Source organism: Jaculus jaculus, chromosome 3 (assembly GCF_020740685.1).
Source record: "Jaculus jaculus isolate mJacJac1 chromosome 3, mJacJac1.mat.Y.cur, whole genome shotgun sequence".
Classification (NCBI taxonomy): domain Eukaryota; kingdom Metazoa; phylum Chordata; class Mammalia; order Rodentia; family Dipodidae; genus Jaculus; species Jaculus jaculus.
Genome location: NC_059104.1, coordinates 178734306 through 178754235, shown reverse-complemented (window position 1 = coordinate 178754235; position 19930 = coordinate 178734306). Strand labels below are relative to the sequence as shown.

General features: G+C 39.4%; 1 protein-coding gene across 3 annotated transcripts in view; it reads right to left on the bottom strand.

Moving 5' to 3' along the window:
• Usp47 (ubiquitin specific peptidase 47) overlaps nt 1-19930 on the bottom strand; it is a 100359-nt gene that overhangs the window by 11424 nt on the left and 69005 nt on the right. For all 3 annotated transcript variants that reach the window (XM_045144874.1, XM_045144876.1, XM_045144875.1), the window contains 10 exons: nt 18267-18434; nt 15830-15961; nt 15203-15279; nt 14598-14653; nt 11181-11293; nt 10091-10195; nt 7211-7418; nt 4996-5111; nt 3361-3480; nt 1471-2257 (listed from right to left, as the gene is read on the bottom strand). In XM_045144874.1, the coding sequence (XP_045000809.1) occupies nt 1471-2257; nt 3361-3480; nt 4996-5111; nt 7211-7418; nt 10091-10195; nt 11181-11293; nt 14598-14653; nt 15203-15279; nt 15830-15961; nt 18267-18434 (1882 nt within the window). The remainder of the gene's footprint in view (nt 1-1470; nt 2258-3360; nt 3481-4995; nt 5112-7210; nt 7419-10090; nt 10196-11180; nt 11294-14597; nt 14654-15202; nt 15280-15829; nt 15962-18266; nt 18435-19930) is intronic.

Genomic DNA, 19930 nt, shown 5'->3' with positions numbered 1-19930 from the left:
CTCATAGTGTTTCTGGCTTAATACATGTAAAATGCTTAGCATGGGCAAGGCCGAATATCAACTTAGTGGCTATTAATTATTTTCAGAAATGTCCATGCTACCATTTTTCCTGTTCACCTTGAAAACTGAGTAATTTAGTTTCTTCATAACATAACATCAAAATATCTTTTGGGTACCAAAATTGTACAAGGACATTTTAGAGCACAATTATTTCACTATGTTACTACCCTGGCATTTTTGCTTATACACAAGTGCTATAGTCTGCAACTAAGTCACTACAGGACAATATTTTCATAAAGTAGTTTGGAACTGCTGGCCCCAATAACTCAAGGAACATAACAGATGGCTTAAAGACCAGAATGTTAGTGCAGTTCAATTAAGACCTAAGGGAAATGCCTAAGCTCCCAATGCACTATCGCTCTTTGGAATCAGATGCTGTCTACCTGTCAGGCCTGGCCTTCCGTTTCTGTGAACTGTACTGCCGCTCATCGTCCACGTGGTTCCCAGTACTCACTTTCAGATCACCCACCACCTGCAATGCCTCAGTTGTAGAGCACACTGCCCCTGGCCAGCATTCCTCCCCCTAGGCCCAAGCACTTTCCAAACACTTAACCCAGAAACATTATGGGGTATAAATCCCATTACCGCCACTTTACAGTAACGGTTCTGTATGTATGGTTTCCAATAGCTACAAGACTGGAGCAGGTGGCTTCTCTTCATCACCTGTTCGCTGGTCCAGAGGACACTAGTAAATCAATCCCATACAATCCTTCAAGAAGGTGAACATGGCTAGCCACCTACCATTCACAGATTTTCTTAACTCTACTAAGAGAGGTGAGACTTGAGGAGCGGTCTTTCACGTGTGCGCTCCTTTGTGGGCTGAGCAGAGTCAGGAAGCTGCACAGGCGCGACCGCCCCTTTTCCTTTGCAGTGAGGACCCTGACAGTGACAGCTATGGGGCAGTGGCCTCCAATCAGAATGCCAGAAAGGAATCCTAGCAGTGTGACCGCAGACAAGCTACTTTAACCTGATTCAACCAGTTATTTTCCTCAGTGAAAACTGGCTAACACCACCATCTTCATACTTGTTGAGAGAACTAAACAAAATCATCCAAGTTAATAAGCCGTATGAGGTAAAATCTTCATGGAAACTTTAAGTCTTATTATGAGATGATTTCTCCATTACCATTTTGGCCACCAACCATTTAAACTATTCTTTAACATTCTTTGCCATATTCTTTCCAAACAGTGAACACTTTCTTCTATGTAATTCACCATAGTTCTAATTTAATTACTGCCTAGTTTACTGCACCAGTCTAAGAACTGTAGCTGTCCTGCAAACAAAAATTACCTTACATTCCAAGAAGTGACATGTGCTGTAAGAACTAAGCAGCTAATTCTCATTAAAATATTAGAAAGTGAGAGAAACAATGGCATTGTTCCCAAGAGCCTGCTCCTTGTAGGTACATACATTTGTGTCCTTCCCCAGAGCCCTCGTCGGCAGCGTAAGGGTCTGCTTTGAAATACATGTACTGCGTCTCTCCCCTACTCTTGCCACTCTCATCATATTCACTGTCGGTTCCAGAGTCTTCTTCTGCTGTGTCCCACGTCTCCTTTTTCCCTTCGTTTGCTTTAGTTCTTCTACTACTTGTGATGCTGTGAGAGTCAAGTCCATTGGCCAGAGGAATCTGTGCACTGTCTGCATTACACAGAGTGTCACTGCTGTGACTGGAGCTGAGAATGTCACTGTCCACTGAGCTCATGCTCCTGTCATTGTTCACATCGGAGTCGGAGCGTTCTTCGCACTGGAAATGTTCCGGGTCCGAAGTCTGCGTGTGCTGCTCTAGTTCTCTGTGGTCCACAGACGTGGAGGAGCCCCTCTCGTTGAGAGGGGATTCGATGTTTTCAAAGTCACTTGTCTCAGTGCTTCTGCTACTGTCCCCATTTTCTCCTTCCTGCAGCTGCTGCTGCTGTTGCAGAGACAAGCTCTTGAGCTTTTCCGTGCTTTCTTCCAGAATAGCGTCCACAGACTTCAAGCTCCCGGCAGGTCCTTTCACTCCCTCACAGTCATCATCCACGTTTCCTGAATCGCCTCCAGCTTTCTGGTATGCTGTCCTTTTGGAATAAGATCCTGGAGATTGTTCAGGTAGCAAAACAAATAACCTGATTGTATTTGCGTGACGATCCAGGAGTTTCCATAAGCGAGAGTCCGTAAAGGCTATCTGGTAATCCAAAGTCTCAGAACTTTCAACAAACACCTAAACAGCAAGTCAAAGAGTTACTTCCATCAGTAATGTTCCTCCCAAGAGAGACATCACACCAATATAAAAGAGTGCACAGGAAGTCACAACTAGGACAATAACAAAGACTTGGTTCAGCATGTTTAGTACACACCGATGATGTCAGTCACTACTCCAGTACTTGGGAAGTGGAGGCAAGAGGACTACTACACATTCAGAGCTGGCCTGGATTAAGCAGTAGTTCCAGGCTAGCCAACGCTACATAGTGAGACTTCATCTTAAGAATACACATCAAACAACAATAAGCCAGAGTCACCAATTGTCAATATTATGTTGGGTTTTGCATAAAAAGGAAACATTTATTATTCTATAAATGTTATAAATCAAGACTTAACTAATCACTTAAGGAGAAATAATCAGATCATTTGGGCACCCTCACCCTAACAGTCCCAGTATAGATGGAAGATTTTAATGTTATGCACGCATATACAAGAAAATATAGGATTAGGTTAGGTGGTAAGAGACTAAGGTGCACTAAAATAAGTGAGGCTGGAAGGAGTGGAGAGTAAAGGGTGGCAAACGAGGAGAAGGTTGGATGGATTTACTGAAGGCGAACCAGTGACTCTGTGACAAACACTGACAAATGACGGGTGCAGAACAGCAGAGGTCAGACAAGACTAGAACCAACTCTCCTCTTCCACTACATGGGAACAAGCAGGTCAAGGAACAGGACTGGGGAAGCCAACCGAGGTCATTTCTCCACACTGAGTTGCAGGAGGTTCAAGGCCAAATGCCCTGAATTCACATCCATCACTATGGGTACACTCAATCATGAAGGCCTCACGAGCAGGGCTAATCCAGAACTTGGAAATGATGCAGGGAGGTAGAAGAAATAGAGCGCCAAGCTCCAAGTGGGCGTGCACATAGCAGGCCTGAGTCAGAGAAGTGGAAGCCTGCTCTCACCTGACTACTAAGAAAGCTAATTATTGGGAGGCCATAGGAATTTAAAAATCACTTCCAGGTAGACAGATGGTAGATGGCTCTAGAAGCCAGGCCTAGAGTACTGAAGTTAATTTCATTTACCACCAGCACAGAAAGCAGTGAAAAAGTGAAACACATACCTTGTTACTTCTAAAAAACCCTTCAGCTTTCAGTGTCTTACTGGGTGCGCCAAGAAGACGCAGGTCATTGTAGCAGCGCTCCAGCACGACCCGCATGGTCTCTGCAGGCAAGCCCGTGGCCTACAATGAAAGCAGCCCTGTCAAACAGTACTCATCCACAGGCAATTCTACCTGGCTTTAGATGTAGAAAAAAAGAAGACATTGCTCAGTTGTTCAGAGTGGAAGAAGCAGGCCCTGGCCTTGAATCCTAATACCTCTTCTCACCAAAAATCAGAGAAAATGAAAAGAAAAACCATTTAGCAGAAGTTTAAATCTTTGGAGACTGGGAAAGTTACTGGTCACATGCACACCGACTATGCTGCAGAGTAGAACAAAGCAGCACCTGTAAATGAATGCTCTGACACTACTGCAAAGACTCTAGTTCTTTCTCACAAACCTGCTGTAGACAAGGTGACAAGAGTCCTAAATAAATAAGTGACTGAGTGCTGATTAACTCCTTGGCTTGTGACAGGCTCTTGCATTCGGTGAATAATTATTAAATTGACTTTCCTTGGTATAAAATGATATGATTAAATTTGATACAGTATTCTAAAACTATTTCTTTAGGTTATGGAGTCAGCTTATGAATTTCATACAAAATGATGAGATAAAAACAAATTTAAAAACATTTGTTTACAATGTAACTGATGTAATTATACTTTTAAATGCCTGCCTCTTGCCAAAATGACTTTTGAATGCATTTCTTCAGTAGGCAAGATCATCATCTTCAACAGAGAGCAAACTTTTTGGTTTGCAGAGGCAGAGTCTCACTCTAGCTTAAGCAGACTTGAAATTCACTATGTAGTCCCAGCCTGGCCCTGAACTCATGGTGATCCTCCTGCCTCTGCTGGGATTAAAGGTATGAGCCACCACACCCAGCTCATAGCTCAGCTTTTATCCTATCTCAGTGCTTGCACTTAACACTGAGCTACACATTTTTACCTGTGACAATATCACCACCTGTGCATTCATGAGCCATTTAATAATAAAGTAAGATCTCACAATATGACTTGCCCTCCAGATGTTATTACTTTGGTAAAACTGTAAGAAGTCATTTTTTTAAACATATGCAATAACTACCAACTCTAACAGATTTTATGTTTTTTTTCCCAAAGTCATTTATTAATACTCATAACAAGTTTATTTATAGTTATTGAAACTCTCAGAAAATGAGTTAAAAGACTGCTGTAAGACCAGTGGCTAATAAATGATATTGAGTTTCTTGGTAGGCAGTTATGAATGTTTCTATGTCTGGGTTCTTACCCTGAGGTGTAGGAACCTGCAGAATTTTGCCTCTGACCACTGAAAGGATAATAACCATCTGAAGTGGTCCAGGCCATATTACCCAAGAAATCCAAATGTTTTCACATCTTATTTTTCCAGCTCAAGAATTCAGAATGGGCCTGTGTTCTTTATCATTAACTCTCATAACGGGGCCATACTGAATTCACTGTTTCCCAGTCAAATCTGCTTCCTCACTCACTCCTCTATTGCTATCAATATGTCATGGCCTTTCTGTTTCCCAACTTTAAAAAGCCACAGCGAGTCTCACACACAGCAAACTCAAAAATATTCACTGATTAATCTACAACTTACCTTTGAAATCAGTTGTTTGAACTCTGTAACTGTCTGATTTAAATAAGCACGAACGGTTATTGGAGCAGCTACAGTTTCTGCCTTCAGATCAACAACATGAACTTTCACCATCACTTCTATGACATGTAAAACATAAAAACAGACACAGGTTAGTTTAGAAATGTATGTAACACGTGTATTCTCATTGCATTTTTAGTTGTTGGCAAATATTCAAGCAAGCTAGTAAAAGAAGTTCTTTCAGACCTCTTTTAAAAATGCTCAACTGGGGAGGAGATATGATGGAGAATGGAATTTCAAAGGGGACAATGGGAGGAGGGAGAGTATTACCATGGGTTATTTTTTAGAATCATGGAAAATGTTAATAAAATTTGAGAAAAAAAAGAAAAAAGAGACCAAACATTAGAACACTGAAAAAAAAAAAAAGCTAAATTGTAGTCTTCATTAAGGATTTTTTCCCCCTTGAGACACAGTCTTGCTCTAGCCTCCTAGCCCAGATTGATCTGTAACTCACTATATGTAGGCCAGGTTGGCCACAAACTCATGGCAATTTTCCTACCTCAATCTCTTGAATGCTGTGGTTATAAGTACATGCCAGTATGCCTGGCTAAGAAGTATTATTTTGATAATATGCACTCTATAACATGCAAAAGCCAAAATGTAATTTTTTTAAAAAGTCTTTTATTTCCTTCTAAAATATACCACTGTTAAATTTATTAAGCATGTTCAAAATACAAGTCAACTGCTTCTTGGCCTTTGGGTAAGGATCCAGTATAAAACGCAAACACAAAGTTCCAGATACAGACCCATTCTATTTCTATTCCCTTTATATCTCCTTTCTACGGCCCTCTAGTACTAGTAAGTAGTATGCCAGGGCTTCCTGCCATTGAAAACAAACTCCAGATACATGTGACACTTTGTGCATCTGGTGTTATATGAGGGTACCGGGGAATTGAACCTGGGCTGGCAGGCTTCGTAAGGATGTGTACTTAACCACTGAGCTATCTGTACAGCTCTCATTTTTATTCTTTTCAGTCAGGATCCCTCACTGACCACAGAGCTCAATTATTTGCCTAGACAAGCTAGCTAGCAAGCTGCAGGGATTCTCCTGTGTCTGTGCCCCAGCACTGGGATCATAGACGAATGCCACTATACCCCGCTTGTTTATGTGGGTGCTGGGTCTGAACTCAAGTCCCCCTGCCTGCATGACAAGCACTTGACCCAGTGATCTATTCTCCCAGCCTTACCTTTACCTCTTGCAGGCATTACATGCCAACCTTCAGTTTCTCTCTAATTCACATAAATGATAAAACAGCCTACTAAGATCTTGATAATTAATCAATAATGGAAATGACTCCAAACATCTTACAATCCATAGTCACATTTGAAATTCTTTTATTGTTTTATTGATGACTCATGCAATCCTCTAATCCCTCAATTACTATGTCTTTTTACAATGGCTCTACATAAAGGGCAAATGCTGACTAAAGCAAGCAACAAGTTTTCAGAGGAGAAATTTTCCTACTAAAGAGAGTATGCAGGGTTCTGAGAACAATTATACATGTTTTGGACAGAGGAGCCTTCATAAAATAGGGAGGTGTATAGCATCCATTAGGAACAGAATGTAAAGGGGGAAAAAATCAGTTTTCCCAAGTTTAACTTTGAGAATTAAAAACAGAGAACCCAAGTGTGAATTGTGATTTATCACTGATACAAAGATAAGATACAGTAAAAGTTTTGTAAAATTAATTTTTTTTTAAAATAGTGGTTGCTATATATACTCTGTTCCTCTGGGAAAGGACAGAGAAGGTGGGGTGGGAGGGAAACAATCTTAAGAGCTGACCTTAACTTCAGGGATTTCCATTTAATCACATAAATCATTCAGTACTACACATCGAAGGAGAAAAATCCCACAGGGTGTTTCCTACTGTTCATTGTCACAGTACTGTGTCAACAAGCTTCTTTTGTTTTGTTATAATTTTGAGATTTTAGGTTATAACAAATTTGCCCAGACTGGTCCTTGAACTTGTGACTCTCCTGCTTCAGCCTCACCAGTGCTATATTACAGGTAGGAACCACCAAACCTAGATATAATCTAGAATTTAATTCCAACTTTGTTATTGACTGCTTCCCAACTTGTGTACATTTTAAGAACACATGAAGCATTTTGAATTATAGTTATTCCTATTATAACTCAAAGAAGCATAAAATTGCTTACCTCCAGGTTTGTAAGACTGGAAAACTTGATCAGGCTTTCTTGTCTCCAGCAGTAAATCAAACATGTAGGTTGACTTAACCCCACCTAGGAGAAGCCCCATTGGTGTATCTTCTTCCCCTTCATACGATCGTTCCAGATAATCATGAAACTCATCATATTTAACCAGACGACAGCAATCTAAGGGTATTACCTCTTCTAAATCCATCATCTAAGAAAAAGCAAGCCCCAACAAAAGAAAAATGTATAGCTTTTAGTATGGTATGCAATAAACCTACTAGTAGGTCCTAACAAACAAGGAAATATACATATGTATTATATATATAAATATAAAATTGTGATTTGAATCAGAGACATTAAAGTTATAGAGATATCATCAATGTTTTTTCTTTCTTGAGAGAGGCTGGCATAGACCTCACGGTTGTTGCAGAGACTGACCTTGAACTTCTGATCTTCCTGCTACCACCTCCTAAATGCTCAGATTACAGGCATAAGATATCACACCTAGTTTAAATGCTATTATTTCATGACCATTATTTATTATCTCTCAAATAATACAAGCTATGCACTAACATACTTTAATGACTATTTTTTAAAAGCTAACATCACAAACTAGATGAATTTTACTTCAATACATTACACTCTATCACTCTGTAATTACAAAGTTAAAACACAACCAACCACCCACACAGAACATACATCTTTGTTTTTGTAGCTCAATATGGAACAGAACTGTTAATTGACATACATTCTTCATTATGGGAGAATAGTCGTCTACAAAACCCTATGTGGGTGTCTCATGTGCCACCTGCCCCTCTATGGACCTCCCCCTTCAACACCAGCCTCCAGAATTCCTACAACACGTGGCACAGGAGCACCAGCATGGACCTCCCTCTACTCATGTCCTCCGATGGTACCTCTTGGTTTCCAGAGAAACTTAGGATTGCACAAGTCGTCGTCTTCTTCTTCTTCTTTTTTTTCTTTTCTTTTCTTTTTTTTTTTTTTTTTTGCTTTGAGGTAGGGTTTTGCTCCAGCCCAGGCTGACTTGGAATTCACTATGCGGTCTCAGGGTGGCCTCGAACTCACAGTAAACCTCCTACCTCTGCCTCCCAAGTGCTGAGTTTAAAGGCATGTGCCGCCACGCCAGGCAAAGATGCATTCAATGTTTTTTGTTTGTTTTTAGGATTGCACAAATATTCTTCAATGCCTGCTTTAGGTCTGTGATTATAATCTTAAAAGAAGCTCTGATGTGGCCCCACTGTTTACTCTCCATTCTCACCCTGAAATGAAGCCCTGTTGCTGGTACAAAGGTAAACTTATTTCTCTTTTCAACCTGCTTTATTTGTGAACTTTTCTTTCCTATATTTTCCTTTCTTTATAATTAAATACCCCTTAAAGGTTGTATCACTAATTGACCTTAATGTCTATGACTACTTTGGTAAGATGTTTTCTTTCACTGCACACATGATGCCTGCATCTAGAATGACATTTAAAGCCATCTAACCATAATGAGGCAAATCCAGCACCACCATCCATCTTACTGTATACTCCTTCAAATTCACACACCCACCAAAATATGACCCTTCTAATAACCACACAATACTGGAAATGCCATGGTGATCAAACACAGAATTCTCTTCACTGATGCAAGTACTTTAACAGTCTGAAGAGGGACAGTAATAACTAAAAGAGCCTCAGAATCAAATGTAAAATTCAATACTGTAAGACTAGGAGGGTACATGATATGAATAGTCCTCTAACTTTAATATGCCAAGAAGCACCTAAGATACTTGTGTAAAATGGATTATTCTCAGACTCTAACTCCGAAGTTCTAATTTATCTGCAGCAATTAGCTTTTTTAGTTAAGAATATAATCTTATTCAATATGGCTCTGGCAAAGCTGTGCTAGATGATATTTGAGAAACAGCGTCAGCTAGTGTGTGCTGTTGTTGGTCACCTGACTCACCGTGAGTACAGAACTATAGACAAATGACAGTCTGCATGTACATCTGTGTGCATGCATGTGTTGTTCCTGGAGAACACTATCCAGCTTTTTGACACAAGCTCTCTCCCTGGCCTAGAGCTCCCCATACAGGCTACTGGCTGCCCAGCACGCCCTAGGGATCTACCTGTTCTCCCCTCCAGATATGGGCTTACAAGCATACCCCGTCATGTCCACCTTGTTCTCTAGGTTCTGAGGACTGAACTCATGTTCTCATTCTTACACAGCAGACACCTTACCAACTGAGCCATTTCCCCAGCCCTGGAATGCAATTTTTTTCTCTAGATAACAAGTGCTCAGTTTTAATCGAATTCTGTTAATATTTATATGTAAAATAAAAAAATTTCAAAAACCATAAATGACATTTTAGAATGATGTAGCGTCTATTTACCTTTCTCACTCTACTAATTTTCCACAGTTCTTAGAACACAGGCAACCATACTTCTGCACAGTCTCTAATTTTGCTTTATACACTCTAAGCTCAATGAGGACAGCCACAAACAGCAAAATAAATCTCAACTTACTACTAATTTACTTCATAGCATCGAAATGATAAAAGAACTCCCAACTGTGAATTCAACTTTTTCTATAAATTTCCAGAGGCACTGACCACATCTTCTAATGACTAATATAGTGGGCACTGGCGAGAGATTTGCTAAACAAGTAATAACAATTCTGATTCTAATTCTGATATCTAGAAAGATTAATTGGCTTTCAGAGTGAGACTGCTGTCAAAATCAACTGAGTTTGCTCCAAAAAAGAGTAAGAGAGAGTTGAATTAACAGACCATCAAATTAATTACACATGCTTATACTGCTATTACTATAATAAAACCTTGACAATGATGTTGACAGATGAGCAGTATGATTAACCAACCATACCTTATAGGCTATTTCTACTGCTTCCTTTAATGTCTTGTCCTTATGAACCTCCAATTTATTTTCCATCATTACTTGCTTTACAGGATGCAGACAGAGTAATTTAATCTAGAAAATATAAAATATTATCACTTCAGGTGGTCAAGAATCAAAGCTTAAATCTTTTGCACATAGCATTGTTACTAGTTATCAAAATAACATAATTTAAGAAACACAATTAGGACTATTCTCTCTTATTGGCTATAACTAAGCCTCATGCCTTGAAAAAATCCAAAATACCAATTCTAATAAGTGCACATTTCTTGAGAAGTCAGTATCCATCATAATTTCTGCACTCATTCCCTCATTGACATGCATTCATGTGGTTTCTAACTGTTCCCTGGTTGGGAAACACTGTGTTGAATATGCTTCCGGTTAACATTTCTGCAATACCTGTGATAAACTCATTAGGGTATTTCTTTTCTTTTTGGTTTTTCAAGGTAGGGGGTCTCACTCTAGCCCAGACTGACCAGGGTGGCCTTGAACTCAAGTGATCCTCCTACCTCTGCCTCCCGAGTGCTGGGATTAAATCTGTGTGCCACCACACCCAGCTCATGAGGATGTTTCTATAAGAAAAATATCTCCAAGTGTATGAGTTTGCCTAAGATGCTTGATAAATATTCATCAATTTCTGTCCAGGAGGGTTTTCACAATTCATTCTTCTTCTTTTAAAAACTCTTTTATTTATTTATTTGAGGGGGGGGGGCAGACCTCCAGCCTCTGCAAATGAGCTTCAGACATATGTGCCATTTTCAGCATTTGGCTAAGATGGGTTCTGGGAACTGAACCTGGGCTGTCAGGCTTCGCAGGCTCACAACTCACTCTTCTTTACTCAAGGCCCAAGCAGCCCACCTCAGTGCAGCTCATCAGTCCTGAGCACTGTCCGCAGGGTTCTTAGGAGGCAAAGCAGATTTCACCCTGCAGCAAACTCATACTATGAGTGATCGCAATGGCATCCTTGACTAGAGCCCAGTCAGTCAGGTATGAGAACAGCACTTATGTGAGAAGCAAAGTTAAATAACACTTCTGAACTGAGGGGAAATAATTGTCTAACCTTGCAGGTATTACGCTCAATTTCTCGTTGTCTCTTTTCTTGTTCTTCCAATTCTCTCTCTTTCTGCACCAAGTTTTTAATATGTTCTGGGTATTCATCCACTTCTAGAAATTCTATGAAAAACAAAATAGGATTAAAAAGAGTATCACTTAAACTGGGGCTCTCTCTAGTCTTTTTGTTTTATTCTGCTCCATTAGAGATATATTTCAACTATATTCTTTCAACTTGAAAGAAAAATGAACCACTTGTTGGAAAGGGTGAAGAAATATCATGGTCTAGTCTCATGTTTCTGTTTATTTATTCGTTATGGTCTTGAAATTTGCAATTTGCAGAGAAAGACCTAGAACTCCAGACTCTCCTGTCTCCACTTCCCTAATACTAGGGCTGCAGGTGGGAGCTATACACGCCCCATCTATGTGGTGCTGGGGATCGAACACAGGACTTCATGCATGCTCGACAAGCATTCTACCAATTAAGCCAAAACCACAGCCCTGACGTCATGCTTTGATTCATACTTTTTTTCTTCAAGGTAGGGTCCCACTCTAGCATAGGCTGACCTAGAATTCACTCAGTAGTCCCAGGCTGGCTTTGAACACATGCAGATCCTCCTACCTCTGCTTCCTCAGTGCTAAGGTTAAAGAAATGTGCCACTATGCCCAGCTTGACCTCATACTTTTAAAAAGCCATACATTTATCCAGAAGGGCTCCTGACTCTAGGACAGCTCACTAAGATTCCAGAATAAAATAGCTGCTACCATCTGAAAATAAAATTGTTCTTTATTTCAGATACATTGTGCCACTGCCGTAGGACCCTGTGTCATTGTGCCACTGCCACAGAACCCCGTGTCCTGGGCACATCTGCCTCGGTAGCTCTAGGCTTCCTAAGCTTGTTATTGCCTAGGACATAATAAAATTAACAAATGTCATTCTGCTGCTAGAAATCTAACTTGTTATTCTCCAGTAGTATTATCTTCCCCATGTCCGCAAAGTAGTCCTTTAACTGCCTTGAAATTAAAGGAGTCAGAAACTGAAAAGTTTGTTACATTTATCTTTTTAAGTCTACACAAGTCAGTAGTCATTTGCACAAAAGTGATTAAGATTTCTAAAGTTACTTTTAAACAATCTGGAAAGTGACATATAAAACTATTATCAAGATCTACATAGGATTTTTAAGGGTTTTCTTATCGATTATAACTCTATATGGAACAAAGTAACAACATGACATTATTTTATAAAACCAATGATTATTTGGCATTACATAAGGAAAATAATTGGTATCAAAAGGAAGATTGAAAGGTACATTTCTAGGTTTAAGAAAAAGGAACAAGGGCTGGAGAGATGGCTTAGCGGTTAAGCGCTTGCCTGTGAAGCCTAAGGACCCTGGTTCGAGGCTCAATTCCCCAGGACCCATGTTAGCCAGATGAACAAGGGGGCACACGCACCTGGAGTTCGTTTGCAGGGCTGGAAGCCCTGGCGTGCCCATTCTCTCTCTCTCTCTCTCTCTCTGCCTCTTTCTCTCTCTCTGTCTGTCTGTTGCTCTCAAATAAATAAATAAAGTAAAATTTAAAAGAAAACAAACAAAACCAAAAAAAGGAACAATCCCATGCTGATCATGTTGGCAAATGCCTGCAACTCTTCAACTAAAAATAAGAAATTCCTATTATATGATATAGCCCCCTCTGGTGCTTTATCACAGAACCAGAGTTGGGAAGTAGGTAAAGGAAGGCTGGGTCCACACTCAACATATGAATTATACTGCTGGCTCTGCCATAAGGTACCTGTAACCCGAACAAGTTAATTCTTTGGGAGGAACATGCCTTTGCAATAGTATAAAAATGTTTATTTCTGTTCTTAAACTTCATTCTGAAATGAATTATTATTATTTCCATTTACCGTTCAGGAAGTCTCCAGATCCTGAATACACTTCTGGTGGGTGAAAAGATAAACAGACCCTAAGCCTTGCATCTATAAATCCATAATGTAAAGAGGCCTCACAGAAATGTGAACAAAAGACATAATGGCAAAACAGACTTCCTAATAGCATGGCAGCTTCTAATCAAAAGAAATGTGCTAAAATCAAAGACAGTGATTACTCTTTGTACTTCTAGAAAGAGTAAGAGCAAATGTATCTTCTGTGTATACATTAAAAGTATACATCTAAACACCTATCTACAATACTGTCAGCTAGAATTGGTAACAACTATAATTTCTGACAATGATATCATATATACATATGTATGTATATGTGTATGTGTGTGGTGTGTATATATATATGTATACATATATATATATATATATATATATATATATATATATATATATATATATATGTATATACACACACACACACATATCAGAAGGACGAACATGCTTTATATTCAGCATTAATTCTAGTATTCTTAATAAAATTAAAATGTAACAATATAAATATAATATAAAATAAAAATATAACAGTGCATACCAGACTTATAAAAACTTACTTGTTTATTAATCAAGTAAGCAGACACATTTCCCTCTAGATCTTAAAATGTTTCTAAAATAATTTAGGCCACCTGGTGGCCCTATTCAAATTATGTAGATACTCACCATACTTGAAACACTTGAAATTGAAATAGCTAAATTTGAATTTTCACTACATACCAGGTATCTGGCAAAAAAGCCAAGGTGTTATTTTAGTTTTACAAGAACCTTATAAAGTGCTATTGTTTCCTTTTACAGGTCTAGAGGTCCTGACAGGTTAAAGAGCTGCTCTAACCAGGACATGCAGGTGGTCGGCCATGATGCCGCACACGGGTGGGTTCACCATCACTGCATCAAACTGCACATGGTACATTCTTTCTGCAAGTGAATACTCACTTTGTTTAATGGAGAACAATGTGTTAAAAAGCAATTCTACACTTTTTTTTTTTTGAGGTAGGGTCTCACTCCAACCCAGGCTGACCTAAAATTTACAGGGTAGTCCCAGGGTGGCCTCAAACTCACAACAATCCTCCCAAGTGCTGGGATTAAAGGTGTACACCACCATGCCCAGCAATTCTACAACACTTTGAGGGGTGGTATTGATAGCATTTGGGCCTAAATGACTCTAAGCAAGCTACTGTTGAGCTATTTCTGCACCCTTCATCTACTTTGTGAGACAGGACTGCTAAATTGTCCAGGCTGGCCTTGAACCCAGGCAAGCCTTGAACTTGCAATCCTCTTGTCTGCCTAACAAGTAGCTAGACTTACAGGAATGTAACACCATGTTGTTTTTTTCCTAATCCCATAGTATTATTTCATAAGTCTTTATAATTAATTTTTTCAGGCATAAAAATATCCTCCATTGTTCTAGCACTTAAAAGCTGTTTTCTGCATTTGCAAAACTTGTAAGAGAAACTAGTTTATGACAGAGTAAAATCAAACAACTATATAACATACTTGCATTTCTTGTTGGATCCTTCAGTCTGTATATCAGCATATATGCATTTGTGGAACTAGTAGAAATATAATAAAAAGATTAATAGGGCCCCAAAGTAGATGGTAAAAATTTCATTTTTAAGCATCAAGTATTTACTTGAAATTGAGGGTCTTTTCTTCTTTCCCTTCCTTTTCCTTCCCTCCTTCCTTCCCTTTTCTCTTTCCTTATCATTAGAAAGTCACCATTGCTCAAAGACTAAAATTTAAAGCATTCTAGAAAAAAAGGAAAACCTCTTTTGTTCTTCAGGACACATTCAGGAAAAGATTACACACCTCTTTTTGGTAACACAGTAATGACTACAGCAGCTAGGCCAGGAGTCAGAGGAGCCACAGGGTAACTATCTCAGCTCTGTGGTCAGATGGAGGCGCTGAACACTCTGTGGTGGTTCAAGGGCATTAGCATCACATCCCTGAACCAATGACTGCATCTGAAACCTGGACAAGGGCTGAATGGGCCTATGGGGTGCAGTTTGCTGACCCCTGGTTAAATTTTTTATGATGGAAACACAAAGAAAAGCTATCTTTAACTTAAACATTCAAACACTAAACATTTGTAAATTCCTTACCTTGCAAAAGCACTGGAATAATATCCCCTGCTTCCTGAGGATCCTCCATGTGTTTTCTTAATGTCCTCTTGTGTTATCTAAAAAGTTGTCACATTACTTTTATTTTGGCGGGGGGGAACCTATGACACCATTAATATATCAACAGGGAAACATGTAATCCAATCTTGTAGCTTGTTTTGTTTGTTTCTGTGACAGAAGGTCTTACTGTAGCCCAGACGGCTTTAAACTCAACAACCCTCTTGTCTTCCCTCCAGAGGGCTGGGTTAGAAGTGTGAGCAGCTCTATCAGGCTCTAATCCAGACTTCAGAGTTCAATGTTAACCAACACCTTCACAATGGGCCACAGACACCAATGCACAGAGTTTGTCTCTGCTGTCTGCCAGCAATTCAGGTTCAAGTCCTTCTAGTCATACATGAAGACTTAAGGCCACAGAAAAATTGGTACTTTATCTTGGAAGTTTCTAACAAAATATTTAGCAAAAAGAACAAGAAAATATACTGGAATTTGAATATTGATTTGGCATGGGACTTGTAACATTCTATACAGGCTTCTATTTCAAATGGACTCTACTGTCAGTAGGAACCTCCTCCAGTCTTGCAAGTAACAACCTTGAAGGAAACCCCTTACCCTGCTGACATGCTGATCATTGAAGCTGTACCACTGCTCGTCACTGAACGACTTGATACAAGCATAATAGTGGCCTCCAGCAGCACTGCCCGAGTGCACCATCACAGAGAAGAGCTCATACAGCAAGGAACTCTGAGGGGGAAGAAAAAGACATTCAGAAGAAGAAAAACCCACAAAATCCTTATTTGAAAATTTTCTATTCTGTTAATACGCAGCAAAGTAACATAACAACAGAGTAATTGTCCTATCTTGAATCAACTTTCCTCTGACATAACACTAAAATGGCAATACACTAACGTAACTTTACACACAACACATTTTCTGTTCTGTTTCTTATATTCCTTCATGTGTACACTATACTATCTTGTCAGCTTTGACAATATGCATATGTATAAACCTGCCAATTTTTGTAAAATATCGTATAAATATTAGAAGCAGGCACTCAATGTAACACTGTTCTAATGTGCAAAATTAAAAATCAAGAAATTACATTTTTTCTTTAAGTAAAATTCTTTCTTTTACAAACAAGCAGAGGAAATATAATTATATGGAACCTCTTCTAATGTACTTGTACAGTATCTGTGATAAGTGATCTATTAATTTGACATCTCGCTTATATTACAAATGAATTCTGAATTATGTTCCTTCTATAATAAAACATTTTCTCTTCTCCCCTTCCTCTTCCTCTTCTCTTTTTTCTTTTCTCTTCTCGGTACTGGTGATTGAACGTAGGACCTCACAAATATTAGCTAAGTGCTTCACCATTGAGTTATTTTTACTTTTATTTTGAGACAGAGTCTAAGTTTCCTGGCTTGGCTTTGAACTTCCTCTGAAGCCTAGCTAGGCCTTGAATTTAAGATTCAGCCACCTCAGCTTCCCAAGTGCTGAGGGGATGAACACATGCTACTTTGCTGGCTTGGATGGTTTTTCTTTCAGAAGCCTAGGCCCTTCACAGATCTTTAGACAGAGACACTGGACACCCTAAGGACCAGTTGTTCCTTCCAAAAAACAACAGAGGACAGCTAAGCAGGTAGCTCATAACTGTAATCACAGTACTTGGCAGGTGAGGCAGAAGGATGGCCATGACCATCATGGGCTACACAGTGTGCTGCAGACCAGTCTGGGCCACAAAGTAAGACCCTGCTTCAAAACCCCAAAATATAGTAAGACTAAATAACTGATTTTTTGATGTCCAACACAAACACCAGTGAGTGCTTGTTAGCAGCAGCTATAGCCTCAGAAACATCCAAGCAGCAGTGACAGTAGAAACAGCCATTTCACCTTGGTTTAAATGAATCCAACCCAAGGGTCAGTTTTCCTTCCCTCAGGCTCTGCTTCAAGTAGCAGCTAGCCCACTCTTAGGCACCTCTTAGCTCTGATCAAGACAGGCAACTCTAAAAGGTCACGCATAGTGGTGATGGTATTGAGACTAGTGACCTTGATCTAAAAACAGATTATGCTGGTGAAACTATTCTTAAATGTTGTCCTCCAATTTCTATATTAAGATGACTCCCAGTGAGTTAACTTAGTGATTTACACCATGCCCGGGTAGTTTATCTTCTCAACTAAGCAGAATACAGGATGTGAAGGAAAACGGCTTGACTAAACCTTCAAAATCAGTGACACAGTACAAGACAATTCTGTCCCTGAGATTGCCCAGCTCGGTGGCTTTCAAATGACATTGTGTGGCGCCCAGGCATTGTTCTGGGAGAGGAAGGAAAGCTGAGTGCTTTGGCTTTTCTCTACCTTCAGGACGCTCTGGGAGGAATTGTTTCAGAAGTGTTCTGTGGAAAACCCAACAAATTCAGCTCTACACTTTCATTTTCCTCCATGAGAAAATTCAGAGATTTGGAGACTTGCTGCAATATTAAGGACAGAGGTGATACCAGATTGCTGGATGCACTTTCTGAAATACCACCCAGCTCTTAACAGTTTCCCAGAAAATAGTATTCCCACTTGTAAATAGTGCTTCTTAAAATTTAATTGTGATCACACAGACCTCTGTATGCACAAAAACATTATGTTGAAGCCTTTCTCCTCAAAACTAAAGCTATAGAATTTTACAAAAGCTTAGAAGTTACTTTATTTTCTCTATTAATGAAAAATTACAAGGAGGGCTAGGGAGATAAGGTTTAGTGGTTAAAGGTACTTCCTTGCAAAGCCTACGAGCCAGGGCTCTAGTCCCCAGTATCCATCCACATAAATTCAGATGCACAAAGTAGTTTATATATTTATTTGATCATTTGCAATGGCAAGAAGGCCCTGGTCTGTTTGTCTGTCTTTCTCCCCTTGCAAAATGAATAAAGTATTTTTTTTTAAATGATAAGGAGTTAAGTGGTTTATTCTAGACCACTTGCTTGCATGTTCAAGGCTCTGGTTCAATACCTAGCTGAAGAAAAAGCAAGAACAAAGCAAAGAGCAAACCCTTCGGAAGCACCTTCTCCAGTCCAGGCTTGGAGATCTTTTCAGTCGCACTGCTGCTCTCAAGGCAGATCCCTTCATCCACGCCGTCATCATTGGAGAAGTCGTTGCTTAGCTGGTCGCTGTGGCAGCTGCCTTCATTCTCGGCTCCACTATCAGTGCAGCTTTCCGTCTGAGGAGATTTCTAACAAAACAAAGTGGGCTTATAATCCAAGCCAAGTGCAGGAAAGAGTGCCCATCAAAGCCTTTTACTTGTAGTTTCTAACAGTTACAGTGAACATGTCCTTGTTAATAAAAACATTGACTTCATTTTAAATAAATTTATTTTCAAGTCGTATCTTAAGTTAAAACTAAAAAAGTAAAAACTATGTTTTCCTTAAAATTCTAGTGACACAAATAATGATTCTGAATTTCAACCCCATTTATGTTTATCGCTGAACAGGAAGAATAGAAAACTACTATCAAAGCAGCAAATCATAGCTCAAAGTGAGTCTTTTGTTCTCAAATCCCAACAATTATGTGTCCCTGAAAAAAAATTATCATTGTATTAGGTTCTATAATTAGAAAAAAAAATGAGATGATGTATATTTCCTTAGTAACTTTATATTTTGGTGTGCAGCAGGCAAAATATAATGCTTTCATGCTTCATGATGTCAATTCATAGTCATACAAATTTAATCTGAAGATTTCTACTTCTTTGAAATGCCTAATCCATTCCTTTGTGTCCTCTAACTTTACAGACATACCTACAATACATTTATTTAGATAGTCTTGAGAGTTCTGTAAGCCGAAGGTTCTTGATGTGCATAAGGCACCACAAATAAGTTCTTGAATCACAAATATTTTGTGTTCTAAAGTCTGTTGTAGGCATGGCTTATGGTATACAGTACAATCTTCTTCCCTCAAGGAGTTTGGTTCACAAAAACATATCAAGGTGGAAACCAACATCACAACTCTAAATATAAGCCAGGCATGGTGCACGCCTATGATATCAACACTCAGAATGCAGAGACAGAAGGACTGCTGCAAGTAGAAGGCCAGCCTGATCTACAAAGATTATTTTAGGCAAGCAAGAGAAACACAGTGAGACACTGTTTCAAATCCAAAGGAAGGGGCTGAAGAGACTGCATGTGCATGGCCCCTCTCAAAGTGGGGGTAACTCTCACTCTCCCAAACAATAATCCAAGTTCAGAGATCATTCCTGAAACTCTTCCAACTAAGCCAGCATATTTCTGCTTACAAGAATTTGTTTTAAAGCCGGGCATGGTGGCGCATGCCTTTAATCCCAGCACTCGGGAGGCAGAGGTAGGAGGATCTCCGAGAGTTCAAGGCCACCCTGAGACTACATAGTGAATTCCAGGTCAGCCTGAGCCAGAGTGAGACCCTACCTCAAAAAACCAAAAAAAAAAAAAAAAAAAAAAAAAAAAAGAATTTGTTTTAAAAAATTTTTAGACTTTTTATTTATTTACAAGAGACAGAGAAAGAGAGAGAGAGAAGGAGAGAATGGGTGTGCCAGGGACTCCAGCCACTGTAAATGAACTCCAGATGTATGTGCCACCTGTGCATCTGGCTTACATGGATTCTGGGGGAATAGAACCTGGGTCCTTTGGCTTTTCAGGCAAGTACCGTAACTGCTAATCATCCATGTAGCCCTAGACCCTGAATTTCTTAAAGAGCCTG